General features: G+C 44.2%; 4 protein-coding genes across 6 annotated transcripts; 2 read left to right on the top strand and 2 right to left on the bottom strand.

Moving 5' to 3' along the window:
- Positions 1 to 1,560: 1,560 nt before the first annotated feature.
- Positions 1,561 to 8,169, top strand: LOC109760445 (pentatricopeptide repeat-containing protein At2g13600). Of its 3 annotated transcripts, none has more exons than XM_040399592.3 (3): positions 1,561 to 3,285; positions 4,049 to 4,133; positions 7,735 to 8,169. In XM_040399592.3, the coding sequence occupies exon 1, from the start codon at positions 1,624 to 1,626 to the stop codon at positions 3,112 to 3,114; it is 1,491 nt and encodes a 496-aa protein (XP_040255526.1). In that variant the 5' UTR covers positions 1,561 to 1,623; the 3' UTR covers positions 3,115 to 3,285; positions 4,049 to 4,133; positions 7,735 to 8,169. The 3 variants fall into 3 exon arrangements, with proteins under 3 accessions (XP_040255526.1, XP_040255525.1, XP_073365389.1); XM_040399591.3 differs by having other exon boundaries at positions 4,044 to 4,112; XM_073509288.1 differs by having other exon boundaries at positions 1,561 to 4,133.
- LOC109760444 (phenylalanine ammonia-lyase) lies at positions 4,733 to 7,411 on the bottom strand. The gene has a single exon (XM_020319266.4). The coding sequence runs from the start codon at positions 7,070 to 7,072 to the stop codon at positions 4,946 to 4,948; it is 2,127 nt and encodes a 708-aa protein (XP_020174855.1). The 5' UTR covers positions 7,073 to 7,411; the 3' UTR covers positions 4,733 to 4,945.
- Positions 8,170 to 13,956: 5,787 nt separating the features above from the next.
- On the top strand, positions 13,957 to 14,897 carry LOC109760447 (protein LURP-one-related 5-like). Its single transcript, XM_020319269.4, has 2 exons — positions 13,957 to 14,292; positions 14,396 to 14,897. Exons 1-2 carry the CDS (start codon positions 14,013 to 14,015, stop codon positions 14,788 to 14,790), a joined length of 675 nt encoding a protein of 224 aa, XP_020174858.1. The 5' UTR covers positions 13,957 to 14,012; the 3' UTR covers positions 14,791 to 14,897.
- LOC109760446 (gamma-tubulin complex component 4) lies at positions 14,886 to 21,680 on the bottom strand. The gene is made up of 16 exons (XM_020319268.3): positions 21,385 to 21,680; positions 19,970 to 20,261; positions 19,601 to 19,737; positions 19,306 to 19,404; positions 18,535 to 18,655; positions 18,172 to 18,444; positions 17,945 to 18,025; positions 17,781 to 17,864; positions 17,566 to 17,652; positions 17,330 to 17,385; positions 17,044 to 17,229; positions 16,635 to 16,860; positions 16,337 to 16,425; positions 15,696 to 15,849; positions 15,429 to 15,551; positions 14,886 to 15,348 (listed from the first exon to the last, which is right to left on the bottom strand). Exons 1-16 carry the CDS (start codon positions 21,555 to 21,557, stop codon positions 15,283 to 15,285), a joined length of 2,247 nt encoding a protein of 748 aa, XP_020174857.1. The 5' UTR covers positions 21,558 to 21,680; the 3' UTR covers positions 14,886 to 15,282.
- Between the last annotated feature and the right edge of the window lie 1,222 nt (positions 21,681 to 22,902).

Below are 22,902 nucleotides of genomic sequence, written 5' to 3'. Positions count from 1 at the left end.
GGAAACAAAACACAATTTTGGATATGATTCATGGATTTTGAAAAAAAATATAGATTTGAAATATGTTGGTGGATTTTGAAAGAAAATCGCAACATTTGAAGAAACTTTGGGGATTTTGAAATGTTCATGCATTTGGAACAAAATCATGGATTCAAAAAAGGATCATGGATTTCAAGAAAGAAATCATGGATGATGAGAAATTTCGTAATTGGTAAAGTCCATAAATTTCTGAAGAACTTCAAAAAAATTAGAAAGGTTCATTAATTTTGAAACAAGTTTGAGAAAAGGAAAAAAACAAACAAAACATGTCCTGAAAAAAATTAGGGAAATACCGCTCAAGGAAAAACCAGTGGAATCTTCAAGATGATTCCTAAAATTTGTGGGAAAAGAATTATGTGGACAAATCAAACAAGGACCTGGCCCACCTGGGACATACCTTATGAACGAGGAAAAAATGTGAAATGGGCCGAGCCAAGCTAGAGAGGTGGTGTTTGCCGGCTTGCCCAAACATCAGTGCTTGAAGAGGTGTGTAGGCGCTTCCAAAATTAGGTTGGCCTCCAAAATCACTAATTAAGGAGTATTCCTTCCAAAGATCACTTCGACCTTCAAGGTTGCGACAAGTGGCGTACTGCACGTGTGTCACTTGTCGCAAGAGAGTTTTCCCTTTTTTCGTAGATTCATTTATTCAAAATGTTTTATCTTCTAATCCTAGCGTTGAGATCTTCAAAACTAGATCCCCTGTTGATAGGTTTTGTTGATTTTTTTTATGAAAAAAACCGGACGAAAAAATTGTGCCTCCCACGAAAAAAATAATGTATTTTTTTTCATTTCCGATAGAGCAATACCATGCCTCTCGTGAAAGCAAAATTGTACCTCTCATGGAAAAAAAATAAAAAACACTTTTTCTTGTTTCCGAGAGGCACGGCCGTGCCTCTCGCGGAAGCAAAATCGTGCCTCTCATAAAAGGAAAAAAATGAAACATATTTTTTTTCGTTTTCGAGAGGCACCGCCGTGACACTCGCGGAAGCAAAACCGTGTCTCTCGTGAGAGGAAAAAAAAAAGAAAACGTATTTTTCATTTTCGAGAGGCACGGCCGTGCCTCTTGCGGAAGCAAAACCGTGCCTCTCATGAAAGGAAAAAAAACACGCTTTTTTCTCACAAGCAAAACCTTGCCTCTCGCGAAAGCAAAATCGAACCTCCTCCCGTAGAAGAAAAAAAACATATTTTTTCGTGCAAAAATAAATCCAAAAGATAAGAAAGACCGATGTAAAATCAAAAAGCCGAAGAAACAAAGAAAAAATATGTACAAAGCCAAAAACACGTGAAAAAATAAAATATAAAAATAAAATCCGAAGGGAGCGTCCAGAACCGACACATAACGATGACTGGGAGCGCGCTATGTCGCGTGCTCTCAGCCCACCCAAGTGATCGGCGGGAGGCTCGCGAAGGAACACTCGTCAACTCAGTTGACCTCGTTACCTAGTTTCTCGAAGTGGGCTGAGCCTCTTGAGCAGACTTGAAAGGCCTAAAGTAACTGTCCCTAATTTAGCCCAGCAAAAAGGTTCCCCCACCGTTCTCCCGCGAGACAGCCTCGTACGTCGTGTGGCAGGCCGCAGGTGTCCGATGTGGGAGTGGGACGCCACCTCCCTCGCCGGCGCCCTCAAATCCGCCGCCACTTGCCGTTCCACTCCCCATGTCAAACCCCTCCACGCTGTCCTCCTCAAGCTCGGCCTGTCGGCGTCCGCCATCCTAGCTACCTCGCTCGCGCACCTGGCACTCCGGTGCGGGCTCCCTGGTTACGCCCGCGCTCTGTTCGACGAAATGCCCAGACGGGACGTGGTCTCCTGGACGTCCCTCATCACCGGCCACGCTCACCAGGGTCTGCACGGAGACTCTCTCGCACTTCTGCGGCGCATGGTCGAATCCGGTGTTGCTCCCAACGGGTACACACTGTCCGGTGGGTTGCTCGCGTGTGCCGGGGTTGGCCAGGGCGCCCTTGCTGCCGGGAAGGAAATCCATGCCAGGGTTGTGAAGATGAGTATGTATGGCCCGGTCGATTCGGTTGTGGAGAACGGGGTTCTTGACATGTACGCGAGGTGCAGGAATGTTGACTATGCGAGGAGAGTGTTTGGGGTGATGGTGGCGAGGGACATTGTTGCGTGGAACTCGATGATGGCTGGGTATCTCGGGAGTGGTCAAGCTGAGGAGACTCTGGGCTTGTTTGCGTCAATGGTTTCTTGTGAGGTTGTCGCAGATGGCTTCTCGTATGCCATAATTGTGGATGCGTGTGGGGAGCTGGCGTTGTTAAAACAGGGGATGCAGGTGCATGCACGGGTTCTTGGTGCAGGATTTGATTCCGATGTGGTTGTAAGGAATTCCTTGCTGGATATGTATGCAAAGTGTGGATGTGTTGATTCAGCAGAGCTTGTCTTCAATGCGGCACCTTCATTAGATGCTGTTTTGTGGACTACGATGATCTCAGCTTACGGCAAGCTTGGTCGTGCGCAAGATGCAGTATGTTTGTTTGATAGGATGGCACGTTTGGGCATCAAAAGAGATGGAGTAGCATATCTTGCAATATTGTCAGCTTGTAGCCATGGCGGACTTGTTCGAGAAGGTTGGTGCTACTTCAAGTTTCTGTTTGATGGCCAGAGCTCGGTTAAGCTGCAGCCTGAGCACTACGGTTGCATGGCAGATCTAATTTGTAGGAGAGGTCACCTAGAAGATGCTCTTGAATTCATTGAGAGTATGCCGTTTGAGTCGAGCATCGCTGCTTGGAGTGCGCTACTTAATTCCTGTCGAATCTATGGGGATGCTAAGTTGGGTCAGCTTGCAGCGTCCCGTCTACTCGAGCTTGATCCAGAGAACCACAGTAACTGGGTTGCTTTATCAAGTAAACATGCATCGGAGGGCGATTGGCATGAGACATGGATGATCAGGGAGAACATGAACAGAGAGTGGGTTAAGAAAGAGCCTGGATGTAGTTGGGTCGAGTTGCATGATGGAGTTCATGTATTTCTAATGGCTGATCAGTCTCACCCTGAATTGGTTAATGTACTGCAGACTCTTGATTCTTTGAAGGAAGATATATGGGTGATGCCTCCAAAACCATAGATGATTTTTGGTGATGCTCTTTGATCAGAGCTATTTTAAATCTTGTTGAACAGTAGACATTGTCCTAGTTGGTTGTTTTCCTTAGAACTAGTGCTACTAGTGCTGTCAAATAGGGTGTGAGATGAAAATATGTCCATGGAAATTTGAGATTGCAGCAAGAGGATAAGTAAGGTGATACGCTTCGGTGACTTGCTTATGTTGTTTTGTAGATTATGCAACATGCAACGGTTTCCATGGTGCTGCTTTCAATTGACCATGAAGAAGTTTTTTCATAAATTAAATTGTCGATACAGATGGATATATTGTTCCTTTCATAAAAATAGTAAGATGTCATCAATACAAATAAGTGTTTTTTTATTCTAAAGGTATTTTGGTGGATTCTACTTTGGATTACCCCCCTATAGCTCTTGTTTCATTTATAAAATTAGAGTACATAGATTTTTTTTCATATGGACTACTTTTCATGCAATTTCACAGGAACTTTTGTATTGAGCCCAACCTCATGGGAAAAGGTTTTGTTTCTATGATGACTATGACAATGACCTAATCATTCAAGAAAGTTCATGTGTTTTTCTTGTGGTTCAACCAAACAACTTCTATTACACATTCAATGTGTTTTAACTCCTATAGGGTTCGACATGCCATGACATTCAATTCCTATCTTTTTCCTATTCTTGTGTGTTTTCAAATCCTGCAAAACAAAGAAGCCCTAAATTTGATTAAAACGAAAGTTAATCCTTTGTTACTGCCGTAGAAAAACTTGCATTGATGGCCTTATAGGATGTGAGATAATAATCCTTAATTTCACTGGTCTTATCTTTTTGTACTTATTTGTAAGTATCTGCTTAGTATGTTGTTCGACTGTATGGCTATGGCTGTATGACTGTAAGGGTCTGATCTCTGTTTTTCCTACTGCCTTTTGTTTTAAGGAAAGTCTAGTCAAGAAGGAGGTGCTTGAACAAGATTGAAGTGAAGGTCCAGTTTCCAAGATGGGCCAGGTATTCTGCCAACTCTTAAGTGTAAGCCCTTCTGCTAAAAAATGTGTTCATGTTTCAATGCAAACACAGTTCTGTTTGTCTTTGTCATATGTTTTGATTGCTAGACATCAGGACACCAACGACACATATGAGATACATAGTGCTGGACATTGAAATTTCTTCAGTCAGGATAGTTGTTCTTCACTCCATGAGGGTCAGACTGTGCATTTGGGACATCTTCATGCTTTGAGTATATCGTGTTGACCTAAGGACCAAATTTCTACCTATAAGATAGAACCATAGCAGCCATACTTGCAATAAGATATTTGGGGGCAGATGTTTGCTGAGACCAATAATGTGATGCAAAGCATATAGTTCCTGTCGCCGGATGTTTGCAGTAAAATGATTTAGCATTTCCATACTTCAGAATAATTTCTACTTTGATGTATCTTACAACTCATCATAGTATCTTGGTGTATACTTGATGGTATACATTTTGAATACTCTATTATAATCGTAATATGGATCAGAGGGAGTAATATAAATATTTGATGCCAGTCGGAACTTGGTGTTGTTTCTCTTTATATTGCAATGCAATGTGGTAAGTATTATAGATAAATTTGTACTTGTCAATACAGCAGTAGACCGCCTTCTATGGATTCATTTGAACAAATTGAACATTTGTCATGAAAATTTATACCCTTTCACTTACATCAGCATAAGCTTACGCTCTAGCTCCGGAAGAACGTTGCGTGCATCAACGCTTCAGAAGTGGAAACATAAAATAAAATCAAACAACAGTATTATCAGTTTTCAGAAATTCTGAAGCACGGCATCATCTCTTCATCTCCTGATTAGCAGATAGGCAGAGGCTCGTCGTTCCACTCCTTCAGGCACTCCAGCAGAGCGTTGATGTGCTTTCCCTGGTTCATGGCAATGAACACTTTGTCCACCTCCTCCCCGGGTGACCGTGTCTTCTCTCCGGTCAAGTACACTGTCCCTAACTCCTTGCGCACGAACCGGTACAGAGGGTATGACCGGCAGTCAGCGATACGGTTCGGTTCTGCAGCGGTGCCATTCTCCACTGCACCTCTAGCAGCCTCGACCTCCTGAGGCAGTGCCGCGCAGAGCTCCTGCTCGAATGTAGCAACCTTGGCAAACACCGAGGTTTCCTTGTTGCGCTCAGCCTCGCCGTTGGCCAAGGCGTGCTCCACCAGCACTGCGCGCATCTTCTTCATGAGAGGGTAGTTGGCGCTGCAAGGGTCGTCTGCGTATGCAAACACCGCCTCCCGGTCAATTGTCTGAAGCAAGTCCTTCTCACAAAAACGAGCGTTGTGGAGGCCACCCATGTCATTTGTGATCAGGGTCTTCCTAGCCACTCTCGTGACACAATTCTTGACGGCGTTCTTGACATTCTCTTCAAGGTGGCGCAGGTCGATGGCTTGGCACAACGCAACCAGAAACGTAGAGGACATGAGCTTCAGAATGTCGATGGCCTCGGCAGTCTTCCGAGACGAGATTAATCCGAGGGAGTTAACATCTTGGTTGTGCTGCTCCGCGCTCTGGACATGGTTGGTGACAGGGTTGCCCAAGAATTGGAGCTCCGAGCAGTATGACGCCATGGCGATCTCGGCACCCTTGAAGCCATAGTCCAGGCTTGGGTTGCGGCCACCAGAGAGGTTGGAGGGCAAGCCATTGTTGTAGAAGTCGTTCACTAGCTCCGAGAACTGGGCAAACATGAGCTTGCCGATCGCAGCGATGGCAAGCCTCGTGTTGTCCATCGACACACCAATGGGCGTGCCCTGGAAGTTGCCACCATGGATTGCCTTTCCACGAGATACGTCAATGAGTGGGTTGTCATTGACGGAGTTGATCTCGCGCTCGATCGACTTCGTCGCTGCACGAATGACCTCAATTTGTGGGCCAAGCCATTGCGGCGACGTGCGGAGAGCATATCTATCTTGCTTTGGCTTCATCAATGGGTCGAGTTCACCAAGTTTCTTCGCAAGCATCATGTAGGAGCTGCCCTCCAGGATGTGCTCCATGATAGCCGCGGCCTCGATCTGTCCTGGGTGGTGCTTTAACTTGTGAGTCAGGTGGTCGGTGTACTCGGGCTTGCCATTCATCACCTCACAGAACACGGCCGACAAAACTTCAGCAAGGACAGCAAGGATGTTGGCTTCAAAAAGAACAATCGACGCGAGCCCAGAGCCCACCGCCGTGCCATTAACCATAGCAAGGCCTTCCTTGGGCTGCAGCTCGAAGAAACCGTGCTGGATGCCGGCAATCTTAAATGCCTCGGCGGCATTAACTTTGGTGCCATCAGGAGCCACAGCCACGGCATTGGGGCGGCCGGTGACAAGTCCGGCGATGTAGGAGAGCGGTACAAGATCGCCGGAAGCGGTGATGGTGCCCCGGAGTGGCAGGCACGGCGTCACGTTGGCGTTGAGCAGTGTGGCGATCGTCTCGAGGATCTCGAAGCGGATGCCGGAGTACCCTTGGAGCAGGGTGTTGACGCGGACAAGCATCGCCGCACGCGTGGTGGCGGCAGGCAGCACGTGGCCGTCACTGCCGGTGCCGAACGCCCCGGCGTTAAGGAAGCGGATGAGCTCCCTCTGCAGGGCGCCGCCCTCCTTGGTCCTCCGATGGGAGGTGGCGCCGAAGCCGGTGGTGACGCCGTAGCTGTCGGTGCCGTTGGCCATGCTGGCCATGACCCAGTCGCTGCTCTCCTTGACACGGCCGCGCGCGGACTCGTCGAGCTCCACCCTGGCCCCGCCGGCCGCGGCCACGGCCGCGACCTGGGCGATGGTCAAGCTCGCGCCCTCCATGACCACCACCGGCCTGCGGTACTCCTCCACCATCCGCTTCACCGCGTCCAGATGGCTCCCCGACAGCTCCTCCGCCGCTTTCCCCCAGTTGAGCGGGTCAGCAGCGCTCCGCGGCTCGGCCACGCACAGACCGTCGTTGCCGTTGGCCGCCATTGTCTTGGTCGAGGCTGTGTCTTGGAATCTCGATGGAGCAGCTCGGGTGGAGACTGGTGGTGTTTACTGTATCAGCTGGAGCAGCTCGATGAATGTGTGGACTGGAGTAGCCTTGAGAGAGAAGAGCTCTTCGAGGTAGGAGAGGTGGGGGATGCTCTTCTTGGATGGGAATGGAGGAGGGGGGAGGGATTAAATAGGTGGCGCCGGCAGGGTGGGTGGCGATGGAGATTTGGTGTGGGCTGTGACGACCGGGATGGTTGTGTTGACCGCCGGACTTGGCCGGGTGGGCACGACGAAGATGGGTTGGTGGCCTCGTGCGTGCGGACTAGGAAGAAGAAGACGAAGAAAGGCAGCTGCCGCGACACTTGGGATACTAATATACTAGTATGATGTGCCATGCGAGGGGGACGCACGAGTCGACGCTGCACGCGGTTGCTAGCCGATGGCGATGGTCTCCGGCTGATCAAGTCTGTTATGGTCTTATGGAGACTCGGAGACGAGCTGCAGCGCACGCATGCCTACAAACCAGCCAATCAGCAGCAAACTTGTCCATTATCGTCTTTGTGATTTCTAGATTTAACTTTAAACGTTACCTCTTCTTTTGGCGAGTTAAGCGCTACCTCTCTAAATAATAAATAATTTCTGCATATTTTTTGTTGCAGACTTTCCTAAGGCTATCTATTTTGGAATACTCGTAGTAGTACTTTAGAGACAGGTGTTAATGGAAAGCACTGCGAAGAAAACTTGTTCATTCTTGACGAAAGGAAATGAGGACGTTCACCTACATATTAGTAATCAAGTCTTTGGCCAAAGATACAAAGAGAGTTGAGAGAGCACGAGAGTGGGGGAAATTTTACCACGGCTACTACCCGGTTGGAGCATATCACCAAGGAGGTTTATCCAATCATGAATGATGGTGTAGTCTTCGGATATGACCTCCTTCATCTCATGATTGTTTTATGTTTACCTTTTCTATCAAACAATGTTTTCTTTTACTTTTCTTGAACGTGATGGCCGTGCGCGTCATGCTATGCAGATGCCAATGCGGTGGTATCAGTCTGATATAATGATCGAATGAAATTCTGTTTATCGAAAAATTTACAATACACATATTTGCTCAAAAACGAAATTACAGTACATATATATGTGTACTTATATGGGCCGAGGCCCTTACATGGGCGAGCCAGGACGGTCGCCCCTTTCACCGGCCCTGTCCTTCACTAGAGTGAACGAAGCATACATATAATTAAGATAGGTAACATAAGTCATAAGAAATATTGTCCTTCAGTTCTCAAGCAAAATTCTTATATCTAGGCCAGATACGTCGCATGCATCATGCAGTACACGTACGTTCCTCCGGCAATCGAACTCCTGAATGAAACCATGCTCGAGCAAGCTGCGGTGGTGGCGCCCGCCAAATCATCTGCAAATTTATATATCAGCACCTGCATGAGGTGTGTATATATATATGTATGGAAATGCTAAAACTCTGATGTTAGATTTTTCAGGCATGGCAAATCGAATATTTTTCATGGGAATTTATATTGGTGCGAAGATGGTAAATTTAATTTGCAAGCACGGTAATTTTCTGGAAAAAGAATAAACTGAAGTGAATTTACCATACTTGCCAACAAAACTTATCATCCATGACGAACATAATTTGTCATAAAAAACACTTGATTTGTCATGTCTAAAAATCTGACGATCACTGAATATTCGGATCCTATATATACAGGCGGAACGCGCGTACCCTCCCCATAGGCCTTTCATGAAGTCGAAAGACCAGCTGCCCCCGCCGCCGCCCCTCCTTTGCTGCGGCCGGTAGCCGTCCATCAAGTCCATCCGGACATGCGCCGTCGCCGTCACGGCGAGCAGCAGGACAACCGCCGCGACCATGGCGATGTGCAAGCTCGTCCTCATCGTCGTCGCCGCGTCCGTGCGTGCCGTTCTCCTCCCCTGGCTCTGGCCCTCTCCGTCCTTATCCTGTACTTATGTATGAGCCTCCGGATGCCACGCATGGAGACGCGGTGGGGCGCTACGTGCGCGCGAACGCTTGCCTATATTTGCTATTTGCTTTTCACCAACGCGGCTCGCGATGCATTCAAATGCATGACTCTGCCCAAATCAGGACGCCCTGGGGCAATACAGACACATTCAAACTTATGACCAAAGATGACCCGTGAATGTCCATTTTGTGCTGAACTTGAGAGTGCGCCACTTGTTTTTTGAATGTACTAGTGCAGATCGGTCCTATTAAGCCCCCTATCGCAAACATTTCTGTTAAACTATGTGTGACGAAGACATCAGACACGATATAAAACTTGAACCGTGTGCAAATAAAATGATCGCGTGTGATCCCTGACCCATCGCGCACGATTGGGTTAGCTAAACTGGGTGTGATACCTTACACGTGGTTTCCATGGGCAAAGCATGCGCTGATGAGGCACGTCACACATTTCGGCTCAGACCATTGATTCCTCTCTTCTAGGAAGATGTTGGCCCCCAAATGCATAGGTTTATTACAAGCATCAATTCCCCTTTAATTGATGACCTTAAAGTTTATCGAACCAGTAAGAGTACTTGAATTGCACCTAATGATAAGTATTTGCACATAACTATGGTACTTGTCTTGGTCCACAACGAAACTAATGAGATTCTCAGTCTCACTAGCCTTGCTAGTTATAAGGATTTATGCAACTTGTGATAGGAATTGATGGTTGCAACAAAATTAAATAACGGTTCAGATTGTAAACAAGAAGTAAAAAGAGTGATCGAGGTTGACAACAATTAATATGAATGGGCTGGGATCCATAACTTCACTAGTGGAATCCCTTCATAAAGCATATCACATGTGTGATAAACAAATTACAGTTGTTTATCAATTAAACTGCAGTTTTTATAACTACGATTGTACATGACATAATTGCATATATGCATCATGATCTTGTATCTATAACCGTCATCCAATTGCGTCTATAACTATTATTCCACCCCAAGGTCGCTATCGAGCATCCATCTCAAAGGTATGAAGAGAAAACAGAGTATTGCATTAAATATGATGACATGATTTGACATAATATACTGTATTTACCCCTAGCTCATCACTGGAGCAACTACCCAACTATCATTTCATCATTAGTGGTAACAATATAGTACCAACCTTTTCCACTTTTTGTTACTATGATAGGTTACTTGCAATATTGAACTCATCTAACATACATGACTCCCTCTTGGAGATCATTCATCTAAACATAGTCAGTGCACAACTAGTAGATCGAAGAGCATATATGTCTATGATGAAACGAAGAACTCATATTAATCTATGAATAAAACATGTATAGATCTAATCATCAGTGAAAATTCATCATACCCTAACAAACACACCACAAATTACATCAGATGAATCACAATTACATAGAGAAGCTCATATGATCATTTTATTGATGAACAAGGGAGATTGCCATCTAACTACTATTATGAATTCATAGTCCAAGGAGGAATACTCACACATAGGCATGATGGCAACAAGGATGATAAAGATGGCCCCAGAGATGGATTCCTCCTCCGGCAGAGTACCGGAACAGGCGTCCATATTGGATCTTCCTAGAAACAGAGAGGTCATAGTGGTGGAAAAAAATCCTCGATAAATAAAATTGGGGTTTTCGAAAATATATAAAGGCAACGGAAGGAAGAGACGGTGAAAAGGCGGTGCAAGGCCACCATTCAACCCCAACATGCGTCATGGTCGCGTCTTAGGGATGCGTGCTTCCTAGGGGGCGCTTTGGTGGCTAAGGCTCGTGCTTCCTGTGGGGGCCCCTTTGGTGGGCCCAGGTGGCTCTATCTCAGTCATTGCTTGAATCTCGCGGAGTTTTTTTTTCCTGGATCTTTTTGTCCCTGAAAAATTGTTTTCTTGGAAAAGTCCAAAAATAGCAGAAAACAACAACTCGCACATGGCAGTAAATTAATACGTTAGTCCAAAAAATTGACAAAATCATGGTGCCAAAACTGTGTAATTATGACTTTGAGTGAAACATGTTCACACATAACTTGCAATTTAAGACATATTTCATTATCAAGTAGTGAATGAATGTAGCTTAAAGTTCTATGCAGAAGTTCAGCTTAAAAATCTCTGATGAAACACTGGTATATTAAACAAGTAGCGAAATCAGGAAAATCTCTAAATGAACATTTGAGATCTGGTGGAGGGTTGCTAGAATATTTGGACTAGGCCTAATAGCTAAACCCTAAGAAATATCAAAGGCCCCTGAATAAATGGCAAGAGGTAGTGTAAATCTTTAGTTCCATACTTCTAGTGGAGGAGATGTGAGACCACTTTATATAGTGGATTGTCCTCACTACACATTGTGATGATTATGAGGAGAGAAAGAGAACAGCACACGCTCACTCAGCTCGCCTGACCCGGCTCAGACATGGGCCGGGGCGAAGGGCGCGGGCATGCGACATGCGCGTGAATGGTCCGTCGAAATCCGGTCATGGCCTTGGAGGAGTGCAGCTTCCTTTTGCCATTTTTTTTATTTCTTGACAGATAAGTTGATTGTTTTCTTGTCCGGTAGTTTAGGACTTGGAAATCAAGTCAGTTTGAGATCATGATCGCTACGCGATACCGCGTGGGTTCTCCTATATACATGACTTACCTACCGCAGCCAAATATACACCGGAATGAGCTAGGGTTTTTCCTTCGCTCTACTGCATACCGAACGCCGACATGCACCAGCCAGTGGGGGAGCAGGTCTTTGGAACCTCTCGTCCTTGTGATCCTACAACTAGAGAAGGTGAATTTGGTTTTTGGGGAGTGCTTTGTGCGGCTGCTCGCGTTCTTCACCATAGGTCGTCTTTCATCCAAGTCAGGCGAAGCCAAGTACTAGCGTTTGCAACGTCGTCTACTTCGACCGGTCTTCACCAACGTCGTCGTCTACAACATAGCTTCTGCAACAACCATGGCTACCAACGAACAATACGTGCATCGTGATCTGGTCATGTTTATAATTATGGTTGATGTTGTTGTTTTGTTCATCTAGTATGCTAGAGCTATGCATGCTAATTACTGTTCTATCCTGGATTATTTGCTAAAACTAATTACGAATTTGCCGAATATTCCAACAGTCCTCCTGATATATCTTGTATACCTATGTCTATGAACATTGAATAAGTGTCTTTTTCTCCCCCTAAGAAAATAACCTTGACGCAACGTCTAATCGGACGGTCATGGGTGTGAATGAGACACAACTCAATCTCAGCTAGTTAGGTTATAGCAAAAGCATTCGATATAAATGGAGATTGAGTTGAATATTATTTTTTGCGAAAGATTGTGATGAATGTTGACATGCACAAATATATATATATATATATATATATATATATATATATATATATATATATATATATATATATATATAGACATTTTCTCATTTATTCATTCATATGTAGTGACTTTTTTGTTTAAATACACTTGCATGTATGGATAGCTCTCCCTCTAGATTACATATATAACATGTTTCAACGTGTTAATCATTCTTATGTCATCAGATTTCTAGAAATCGTCACAATTTGATTGTGTCATAAGTGAAGACGGTATCTTCTTTGTAAAAATAGTTGAAGAACCGAATTGTTAACAAAATATGTATTTTTTTTATCCATATATAGTTTAATTCATTTAACTAAAGTTCAGCACCCGTCGCTATCAGAAATTTAGAATAGCTAATGGTTTTTGGGGAGAAAAACAGAATAATTAGTTGTATAGTTCAATGATTGATTGCTTTAACTAACTTAAGCTTTCCTGAATTAGCTGTATCAAACAGACCGTTCCCCAACTGAATTATTATTCCGATCCTGGGATATCTTCTAATATTGTAGCCATAGACTATTTGCACACGTGAATCACAACCCAAATGTCAACTCTAGGGAGAATATTACATATTTACACCAAAAATTGGCAAAGAAATACATCCACGGGACCACCGCCCTGCGCAAGGATACATTTGCAGACTTCAACAATCAAGTTTGTTTACATATCCATGGCCAATCTAACAGTATCATTTGTATCTGGCCATTTCAAACAATTAATTTTTTGTCAATTGTCAAAGCTAGAGAAATCTGATGGCCCAACATTTTCTTTTCTGAGTAGATATTGAGCTATTTTATTTGGTTGAAATTTTCCATGTTGATCTGATGTTCCAACTGAATTGGAGTCGCGCAATCACACGAGTTGCATCTGATATATTGCAGGAGTTTTTATTTTTTTTGAGAATTATATTGCAGGAGTATTTGAAAGATAAGATAGCACAAAAATATCACAAACTTTAGAGAAAGTTCTAACTATGTGTTAGCTGCGAATCAACCTGTAGTTAGATGGTTAGGTAGACAGTGGTATCCCTAACCCGTCAGGGTTTAAATCTTGATGCTCGCATTTATTAGTAGATTATTTTAGGATTTTCGGCGACACGCGCTCAATGGGAAGAGACGCCTCGTCGACTATGAGGCGCATTTGGTGACTACGTCAATCTCAAGATGATATGTCGACTCAGTCTTTCGAAGGTGGTCATAGGGGTAGAGCATGCGTATATGTTTATAGGAATGAGTGTATGCGCGTATAGTGTCTAAAAAAAACTATGTGTTAGCTAGCTAGCTGGTCTAGCTAGGTCAACTATGGGATCCCCATAAATTAACTCCGACGCGCAAAAATATGGTCCCAAAGAATCAGCAGTATCCATTAATTTACCAAATAAAAATGCGAAAAATTGCAATCAGTGATCTCAAAAATAATTTTATGCATAAATAAATCTGATAATAAAAATTGAGCAATCCAGAGTCAAAACAGTGTCGCATCCATGCAGACGCAACGGAGTCCAGATAGGCTTATAAAGAACAGCAGCACGCGCAGGCGCGCACGTCGTCGGAGCTAGCTTGGCAACGACCGACCATGGTGATGGCGGAGCCGGAGGAGACCCCGAGATCCCAGAGGCCGTTGGCGGGCGGTTGCGCCGTCGCCGGCGATCCGTCCCAGCCCGCGGCGGCGACACCTCGGCGGCTGACGGTGTGGTGCAAGTCGCTGGTGTTCCGCGGCGACGGGTACACGGTGTTCGACGACGCGGACGGACGGATGGTGTTCCGCGTGGACAACTACGGCGTCGGGCCGGGAAGCATGGCGCTCATGGACCACGCCGGCCGCGTCCTCCTCACCGTCCGCCACGGGCCATGGTGATCGATCGGGTAGATCTATTCTATCTACTTTTTTTTTGCTATTATACATTACACGCACTGATTAATTTGCTTCATGCATGACTTGAACCCGTTCGACAATTGGCCGCATGCAGATGCTGAGCTTGATGCCGGAGACATGGGAGGTGTACAATGGCGACGTCGACGACGACTCGAACTCGAACGACGGCCACGGTGAGCCGCACCTCATGATGAGAGCCACCAAGGACCTGGGCAGGTCCAACTGCACCGCCTCTGTGCATGCCGTGGACGAGCCACAACTCTACCGCTTGAGCTGGTCCCGGCGGGAGGAGTTTTCGAGGATCTACCGGCACAGCTCGACCGGCGACGAGACGCTCATCGCCGAGGTGCGGCGGAAACGAGGGGGTCCAGAGAAGGCAACATTGCTGGGCAAGGACGTGCTCTCGCTGGTGGTGCAGCCGGGGATGGACCTTGCCATCACCATGGCCATGCTCATGATCTCCAACTCGTACCGATGACCCCAACCCACCTGAATCACCAGGCGAACAAATGTTCATGCATATAGAATCTTCTAGAACATTTCGGAGGTCGTGGAAGAAGAAACACGTCAGTATACCTATTGTAAATCCCCATATTCTTTGGCATTCATTTCAATGTTGCATTCATCCTTCCAGAACAGTTGCAATGTAAACCTTGCAGTGTTGCTGAAGTACTGAACAGGTCTGCTATTCTGCTACCATTTCATCCAAGGCCACACACCATGTTCCCAATAGAGATACCAATAACATGGAAAAGGTAGGCAAGCAAGCAAAGACGTACACATCACAACACTAGCCAAACAAACATCACCAAGTGTTTACTTCCCAGGGCAAAACAACTCACATGCTACAGCTAATTTACAGATCCTACAGATTCCTCCTCGTCTTCTTGTGTGATGGGTTTGCGCCATGTCGATACGTAGCAGCATTGTCGTGCAAATCACGGCGAGAACAGCCGCTGCGTTGCTAGGCTTACAGCTGGGTACTCGCTGTGCCTGGCCGCAGCCTGCCCGAATTCATCACGCCCCTCGCAGTTGTCTAACATAGGGAGAAAAATGTATTAAGTACAAGGGCAATGTCTATGGGTAGTTAACCGATCCCTAATTGGAAGAGCTTACCTCAAAGAAAGAGTTAAAGTTCAGTCTCATCAGAAACTGCCTCAGGAAAGGTGCTCTCTGACTTCCCGCAAGTCGACTACTCCTTAGGATAGTGTACAACGAATTTGATTTCTTGTTGAACTCCTGAATATCACCAAATACTAGGTATGTAAGTTTATGCTACATATACTAGGAAACTAAGCAAAAGGCTGGCTAGCTTAGACATCCATGAGGATGTGCCATCCCTATTTGTTCACAGAAGGCCGATAGTGTTGGGTGGGACAATACCTCAGTTATGTGATCAATCTCAAACATGTTTGCGCCTGTTTCGTATTGCTCGATACTCCAGCAGAACTGCAAGCAGAGCTTCATTATACTGTCCAGTATTCTAGAAACTGATCCTATATCCAAGAAGGACTGTGATATCAATGCCGACAAATAGCTGCAATGCATGAGGTTATAGTCAGCCAAGATACCATAACAGATTAAATCTGTTGCGACCGTGGAAATTCAAAGGTAACACTAGTTGTGGTAGTATTTCCATGTAACTAGGCAAGGAAATCACTATAGTATAATTAAGTGGCCAGGGTCGACTACACAAAAGTACAGGGGAAATTATTGCAACCTGTAGAAAGGGCTATGCAAAACTAAAACATCCATCTATATAAGCTTCAGATAATAGACGGCACCAATATGCAATGAAACCACCACCATTGGTGGTGAAGCAAAAGAACAAGTTGGTATGAACACAGATCCATAATGTTTCCTTATCTTCTAGGATCGGACCTTATGAAAATATTCTACTCAAAACAAGATGAACATGTCGTAGCATGGATTCAGTAAACAGTACACTATCAAATAAAAAGCTTAACCTTCCTATCGATAAAAACAAATAAAAAATGTTCATAAAGTGTAAAACGGTTGCTTACTCTTGATGAAAGGTCACTAGTTCTGTAAAATCATGCGAGTCTTGAACGTGAGTTTGTAAGACATTCCACTGTGACTCAATTACATCAACCTGCAAAAGGAAGTCAATAAGAAAGGAAAAGTGAAAATTATCAAACTAAACAAATTTCTATTAACGTCTAGAATAAATTTGAAACCAGCACATTCCTAGCAGCTATCTGGTCAAATGCCGTCATGTTGTAGCTTCTCGTTATTAAGCAAACGCCATGCACATCCTCTGAATTATTACCAAAGGTAAATGGTAGTTTATCTGGTTGTTACCTGGATGTAGAACTGTAGGTTTCTGATCAAGAAAGCCATATGCTCCCTTACTCGCCAAAAAGGCTTCGTGCGTAACCGACGCAGTTGTGTTGCAGAGGAATTCTTCCGATCCTTGCAATAATCAGAAAAATCAACATGATCTTGATGCATTACAGCTGTCCAGGATTTCTCCAATTCCATTTGTGTCCTCTTCAACCGAATGAGATACTGAAAAACTTTGCGATACCTGGATACAGTTTATGTATCTTAAAAATGGGAATGTAAAAAGCTCAAAAGACTTCCCCTGACTTCCCAGTTGAGTTTAGCAAGTCTTGATGTAGCTTTTCAGGATATTAATCACACTCAAAGATCTATGAAATTCAAAATATAATAATTTTGTTGAGAGTAAGATATGAAGTACAACACTTACTTAGAAAGAACGTCAGGAGTAAAGAAGAGTTGTAGTGGCCAATCGACGGAATATTCCAGAGCAATACTATGCCAACCATCAAGTGCCAACTCTGAGCTAGCCTTTCCTTGCAAGGAAAGATCTGATGTGTTGGACTTCTGAAGATCTTTCTGTGATGTACTAGATTTCATACCAAACAGTGGCATCCTACGAAAGACAAACAAAATCAGTTGTCAATGTACGGCACTGAAATTCGAAAAGCATGGCTTGACATCAATTACTCTATGTGCCAAACAGAAATGCTAACCTTAGAGATACCCTGGTGAAGTATTTGTCTTCATCGCCTATAGTTTTCAGTGCAGCCTGCAGAATTAAGAACAGGAAATAAATCAAACCTATTTGCTAACATGAGGTAACGCAGCAGAAAACAGAACTCAGCAGGATTCTATTAAGTTGGTGATAATTAAACCACATAATAAACTGAAATAATAAAATTGTGTATCTGTAGGTCTTTGGCAAGAAAAAAGGGGTTGTGTCACTTACCAACTGAAATGGGACAATGAGATCTGCTTCAGCTGTAGATTGACGAGGTGGTAGGCGCATCAATTGACGGCTTTCCTCAAGAAAACACTGGTTCAAAATCATGATTTTGAGTTTCCGAAAACAACCAAGGAAGGCACTATGGCACAATTTGCACTGTACTAGCGCAACCACGGAGAAACGTACATGTGAAAGAAGGAATACGGAAGATATATTACCTGGAAAAAATCACCTTTCGCCAAAAGAAAATAATCTTTAAGTGCCTTCAAGTGGCCATTGAGATCAGCGCGTACAACCACTAACTTTTACCAAAGGAAACAATCGGTGATGCTCATGTGCAATAAAACATTGATAGAATATAATGCTTTAAGCCATCTAGTACCTGCCAAAGATGATTAGCTGCAATTGTACGTATTGAGCTAACAGCAGACTCAAACAACCTTTTATGAAACTCGGAAGCATGCTGCAGAAACAATATGGACTTATGTCAATAATGCTCCCATAAAGGATAAGGATAGATGAAAACTTTGGCACACAAAACAGGGAAAGATGCATACAGCAATATAAGATGCTGATTTTAAATATTGCAGCAGAAAGCTAACAACTAACCTTTAGCTGCTTAAGCATGGCATCAACTTTATCTGCTTCGGCCTGTGGCAATAATTCTTCTGCACTAATGTTAGAGAAGTTTGGCAGCTCTTTCAGAGCACCGGGCCCCCCCGTGAAACTTTGCATTCTATGAGATCCTTTCAATGTCTGACTTTGGTTAGTTGGTTCCAGCAATGTAGCACCAGGACTAGGATTTCTAAGAACCCTTATTGCTTTGCCAGCGAATAGAATCGATTCTGCAACTCGCATGTGGATATACTCCGGCAACATGTCCTGTCAAGTGAGAGAAAAACGGATATAATTAGCTAGGGGAGCATTTATTGCCTCATACACATGCATTTCAGAATAAGAGTATAAGCATACCAATGATACATGAAATCCTGAGTGCCAACTAGTAAGGGATGTGTCTTTAGCTAATTTCTGCGCAAATTTATCAGCAACATCAGACTGAGCCGATTCATTCCCCTCATCCCTGTCAACCTGTCTGAAAAGAAAGGTAAGAAGTTTTATATTGCTCTGGTTCAGGGGCTCAATTAGCTTACTTTTCCCGCTTTTGATACTTTCTTGGTGCCCTTATTTCAAGCTCCTCTGGGGTTTGGCCAAAGGCCTGCCCTTGTAAATATTGTAACATGTAACTTGTCTTCTCTCGTTTATTAATTTAAGAATGTAGGAAACTCTCCTACGGTCATGTCATGTTCAAAAAAAAAAAACTAGTAGTTCTCATGCAAAAGGCAACTGATACAATTCCTGCTATAGACTGTTGGATATAGAGATACTCAAAATCATTAGACAAAGCTCCAAGCAAGCAAATTCTCATGCCCATCAGTTGACAATATTAGACTTTTTGTGAACCATAATTATAATTATCACATAACTGTTTGCTGATTAAGGGGCGAAATTTATGAAATAAAGTAAGTATGCACAACAAAATATAGAATTATTCATATTATAACCAAAACTTCAAAAGCACTCGGGATTTGTGCTCCTATAGTTGAAATTTCACATGCCATTTAGCAGGCCAAAATGTCTAACTGGATATGCCGCTATAATATATCAGAACCAGCAACTGGATAGGAGAAGAGCAATGACAAAATTACAAGATAATTTAATGGAAGCTCTGTAAGTCATGCTGACCTTCTGATGAAAAATTCATGGTACTGATCTTGAAGAATACCATAAACCATCCAAGAAGTCAGCTGGTTAAACATGACCTGGTGTCCATGCCAAAGCAGCCTATTCTTATTTTTACCATCAATAAAAAGAAAATGAATAAGCAAACAACTGATCATAAGGGGCATAACAAATATGCAGTGAAGTAGTGGCAATGAAAACAGAAGTACAATGTTTCCCATGCAAACACGAAAGGACTGGAAATGTCAGTTATATTTCTTCAAACGCTGCATATATATAAGAATAATTGAGGCAATACCTCTGAATGCAGCTTTGCAATTCTGGAACCCCACAATGGCATCTTTTATGTAACAGGTTAAGAAGCTGTCCTCCCTTGATGTCTTTCTGCTCGATTTCCATAACAAGCTCATAAAGTGGAGGCAGAAGAACCTCAAACTACAGATTCACACAACAGTGAATAGGGTCAGTGTCAAAAACCAGACAAATCACATCAGATAACGCATGCGAAAGGAATATAATATTGATCTCTGTGCAAAAGCTAATAAAGACAGTAGAGTCAGTGCTTAACAAATATTGTAAATGCAATAGTTAAGTCCATGATTGTGCAGAAATTAAAAAATGACACATGGAGACAGAAACTGTAAGTGCAAGATGTCGAAGAACAGACCTTATTTAGCCCATGGGTTACTGTCGCCAGGATAGGCAATGGATCTGACAACAGGTTTTGCTCAACCTGCAGAACAGCTGACCTATAAACTGATAAAATCTCAGCAATACCATTGGCAATTGCCCTCCGGTATGCACTCCCTTTTCTCACTTTGCCGTTCAGAGTAATATCAGCATTAGGTGATGAAACCTCAACAGAAGACTGAATCCAACTCAGATCACGAGACTCCGTCGCAAAACGATTCAGTTCTCTGTAATAAAATCCCAGAGATATGAGCCTTTCAATAGCACTCCTGCACAAATAGGAAAAGCCATTTAGTATTTGGTGAACCATGATCTAATCATCTAATGACAAAACATACTGTCTTCTACCTATATCTTGCTTGCCAGGCCATGTCCTACAACATTGATGACGATTCTAAGAACTAAATGCACCAAAATGATTGCTAATACTTCGGCACTGAAAACTTCTATACATTGAGATTCTAATGTAATATTCCTCCCTATGAGATACGATTTCTTGTATCCAGTAGAGTACTTCGCAGTTAACGCACAAAATGAACACTTACATGTAGAGCAAAAGCACTGTATATGTATTAAATATGAATATTTTCAGGTACAATTGTTAAGCAGTAGTTTTTGGTGTATTTATCATGTAAAGTGGTCGGACCCTTCCCTGGACCCTGCGCAAGCGAGAGCTACATGCACCGGGCTGCCCTTTTTTAAAATTGTTAAGCAATAGTTTTTTGTGTATTTATCATGTAAAAGAGCAGATTGGGTAGACACGGAAAGCGCTAAATGTGCAATGGATGAACCTGTAAATGAATGTGCTTGCTTCTGAGGTGCATTCATCTCTATCTGCTTAACTAGTATAAATTATCTACCAAACCTAGTTATCTACAGAGGTTGACGAGAACTAAAGTGTGAAACATTTGAAGCTCTTTGGACTACTGAGGCTACATTTCTACGAAATATCTCATTTCAGAATTTGTTAGTTTGTCCCTTAGTTGAAGCCATATTTCTCGCAGATTCATCATGTGCCAATGTCTTCCTCCATCCCAATGTTCAAACAGCACGGTCAATCATGGCATTATGCAATTCTATATCAACTGATACACTGGCGGACCGACTGGTAGGCATTATTACAAGCTAAATGATGAAAACGAAGCAAATTGGTCCAATCCTCCATTCACCAATTGTGGTTAACTCTGATTTAGGCAGCCATAAAGCACTTAACGCGGCAGAAACTATGCTTACTCAAGCAATACGACCAGGGAAACAAGTCACCTGGCTTTTCATGTTTGCTTGCTTGTGCCGCATCGCATCGAATTAGACCACCTAACTACACCACAGATCACAGACACCACGGCGTGGTTACAGATTCACAGCAGAGGAGAGGTCTCGGGTCTCCCATACCTCTCGGACGGCTGGAGGAAGGTGAGGTCGGGCGCCAGGCGGAAGGCGGGGCCCACGTCGCCGTCTCCGGCGCCACCGGCTTCGGCCGGCTCGGGGCGGCGGCGGGCGGAGGAGTTGTCGAGCACGAAGTCACCGGTGAAGCCGAGAAGGGCGAGGAGGAACTCGTGCAGCATCCCGGCCTCCCCGGGGTTCTCCTAGGGTTTCGGCGAGATCGCGAGGGGAGAGAGAATGGGAAGGAGAGCGACGGAGAGTGGAGTGGGGGGAAGGGCGGGGACGGCGGAATTCAGGTGGATCTGTTTTTTTGTGTTGGTTTTGAAATTATTCTTTTTGAGGGAAATTACTTGTATTTATTTTTCAGAAAACCTTCCAATCTACTTCCTCCGTTCCTAAATATAAGTCTTTTTAGTGATTCCACTAGGTGGACTACATACGGAGCAAATTGAATAAATCTACACTTAAAATGCATCTATATACATCCGTATGTGGTTCATAGTGGAATCTCTACAAAGATTTATATTTAGGAACGGAGGGAGTATTCATCTTCAATCATGGCAATATAACGAACACCAGAAATAAAAATTACATCCAGATTCGTAGACCACCTAGCGACGACTACAAGCACTGAAGCAAGCCGAAGGCGCGCCGCCGTCATCGCCCCTCAATCGCCGGAGTCGGGCACAACTTATTGTAGTAGACAGTCGGGAAGTCGTCGTGCTAAGGCCCCATAGAACCAGCGCACCAGAACAGCAACCGCCGCCAGTGAAGAATAACGTAGGTTGGAAGGATTCAACCCGAAGACACACGAACGTAGACGAACAACGACGAGATCCGAGCAAACCCACCAAAGATAGATCCGCCGAAGACAAACCTCCAGAAGCCCAGCAACGATGCTAGACGCACAGCCGGAATGGGGGCTAGGCGGGGAGACCTTTATTACATCTTTAGGGAGCCGTCGCCGTCTCGCCTTCCTGAGCAGGACACAAACCCTAACAAGACAAGAAAAAACGACTAAAAACGGAGCCCTCCCGCCGGTCCTTGTCAGGATCCACCGCGCCTCCATGGCCCTAGGGCCACCGGAGATGAGGCGGACCTGCGGCTGTGCCGGCGAGAGGCAGGAACCCTAACTTTCTTTCTTGGAGGAGGAGGAGCGACTTACAAAATTACTTGTATTTATTTTTGAAAAGACTTCAGATCTATTCATCAAATATCATAACAGTACAAAGAACACAAACAATAGAAATTACACCTTCATAGACCACCTACCGACGACTACAAGCACTAGAGCGAGCCAAAAGCTGGGCACCTTGTTGTATAGACAGTCTGAAAGTCTTCGTGGTAAGCCCCGAAGAACCAACACACAAAAACAGCGATCGTTGTTGATGATGAGCGTAGATCAGAAGGATTCAACCACTAGATACACGGACGCAAATGAACGAAAACCGAACCAAGCAAATGTTGGGAATCGTAGCATAATTTAAAATTTTCCTACGCTCACCAAGATGCATCTATAGAGTCTAC

The sequence above is a fragment of the Aegilops tauschii genome, chromosome 1 (assembly GCF_002575655.3).
Source record: "Aegilops tauschii subsp. strangulata cultivar AL8/78 chromosome 1, Aet v6.0, whole genome shotgun sequence".
NCBI lineage: Eukaryota > Viridiplantae > Streptophyta > Magnoliopsida > Poales > Poaceae > Aegilops > Aegilops tauschii.
Note: the sequence above shows the minus strand (reverse complement) of the source record. Positions and strands in the feature narration are given on the sequence as shown.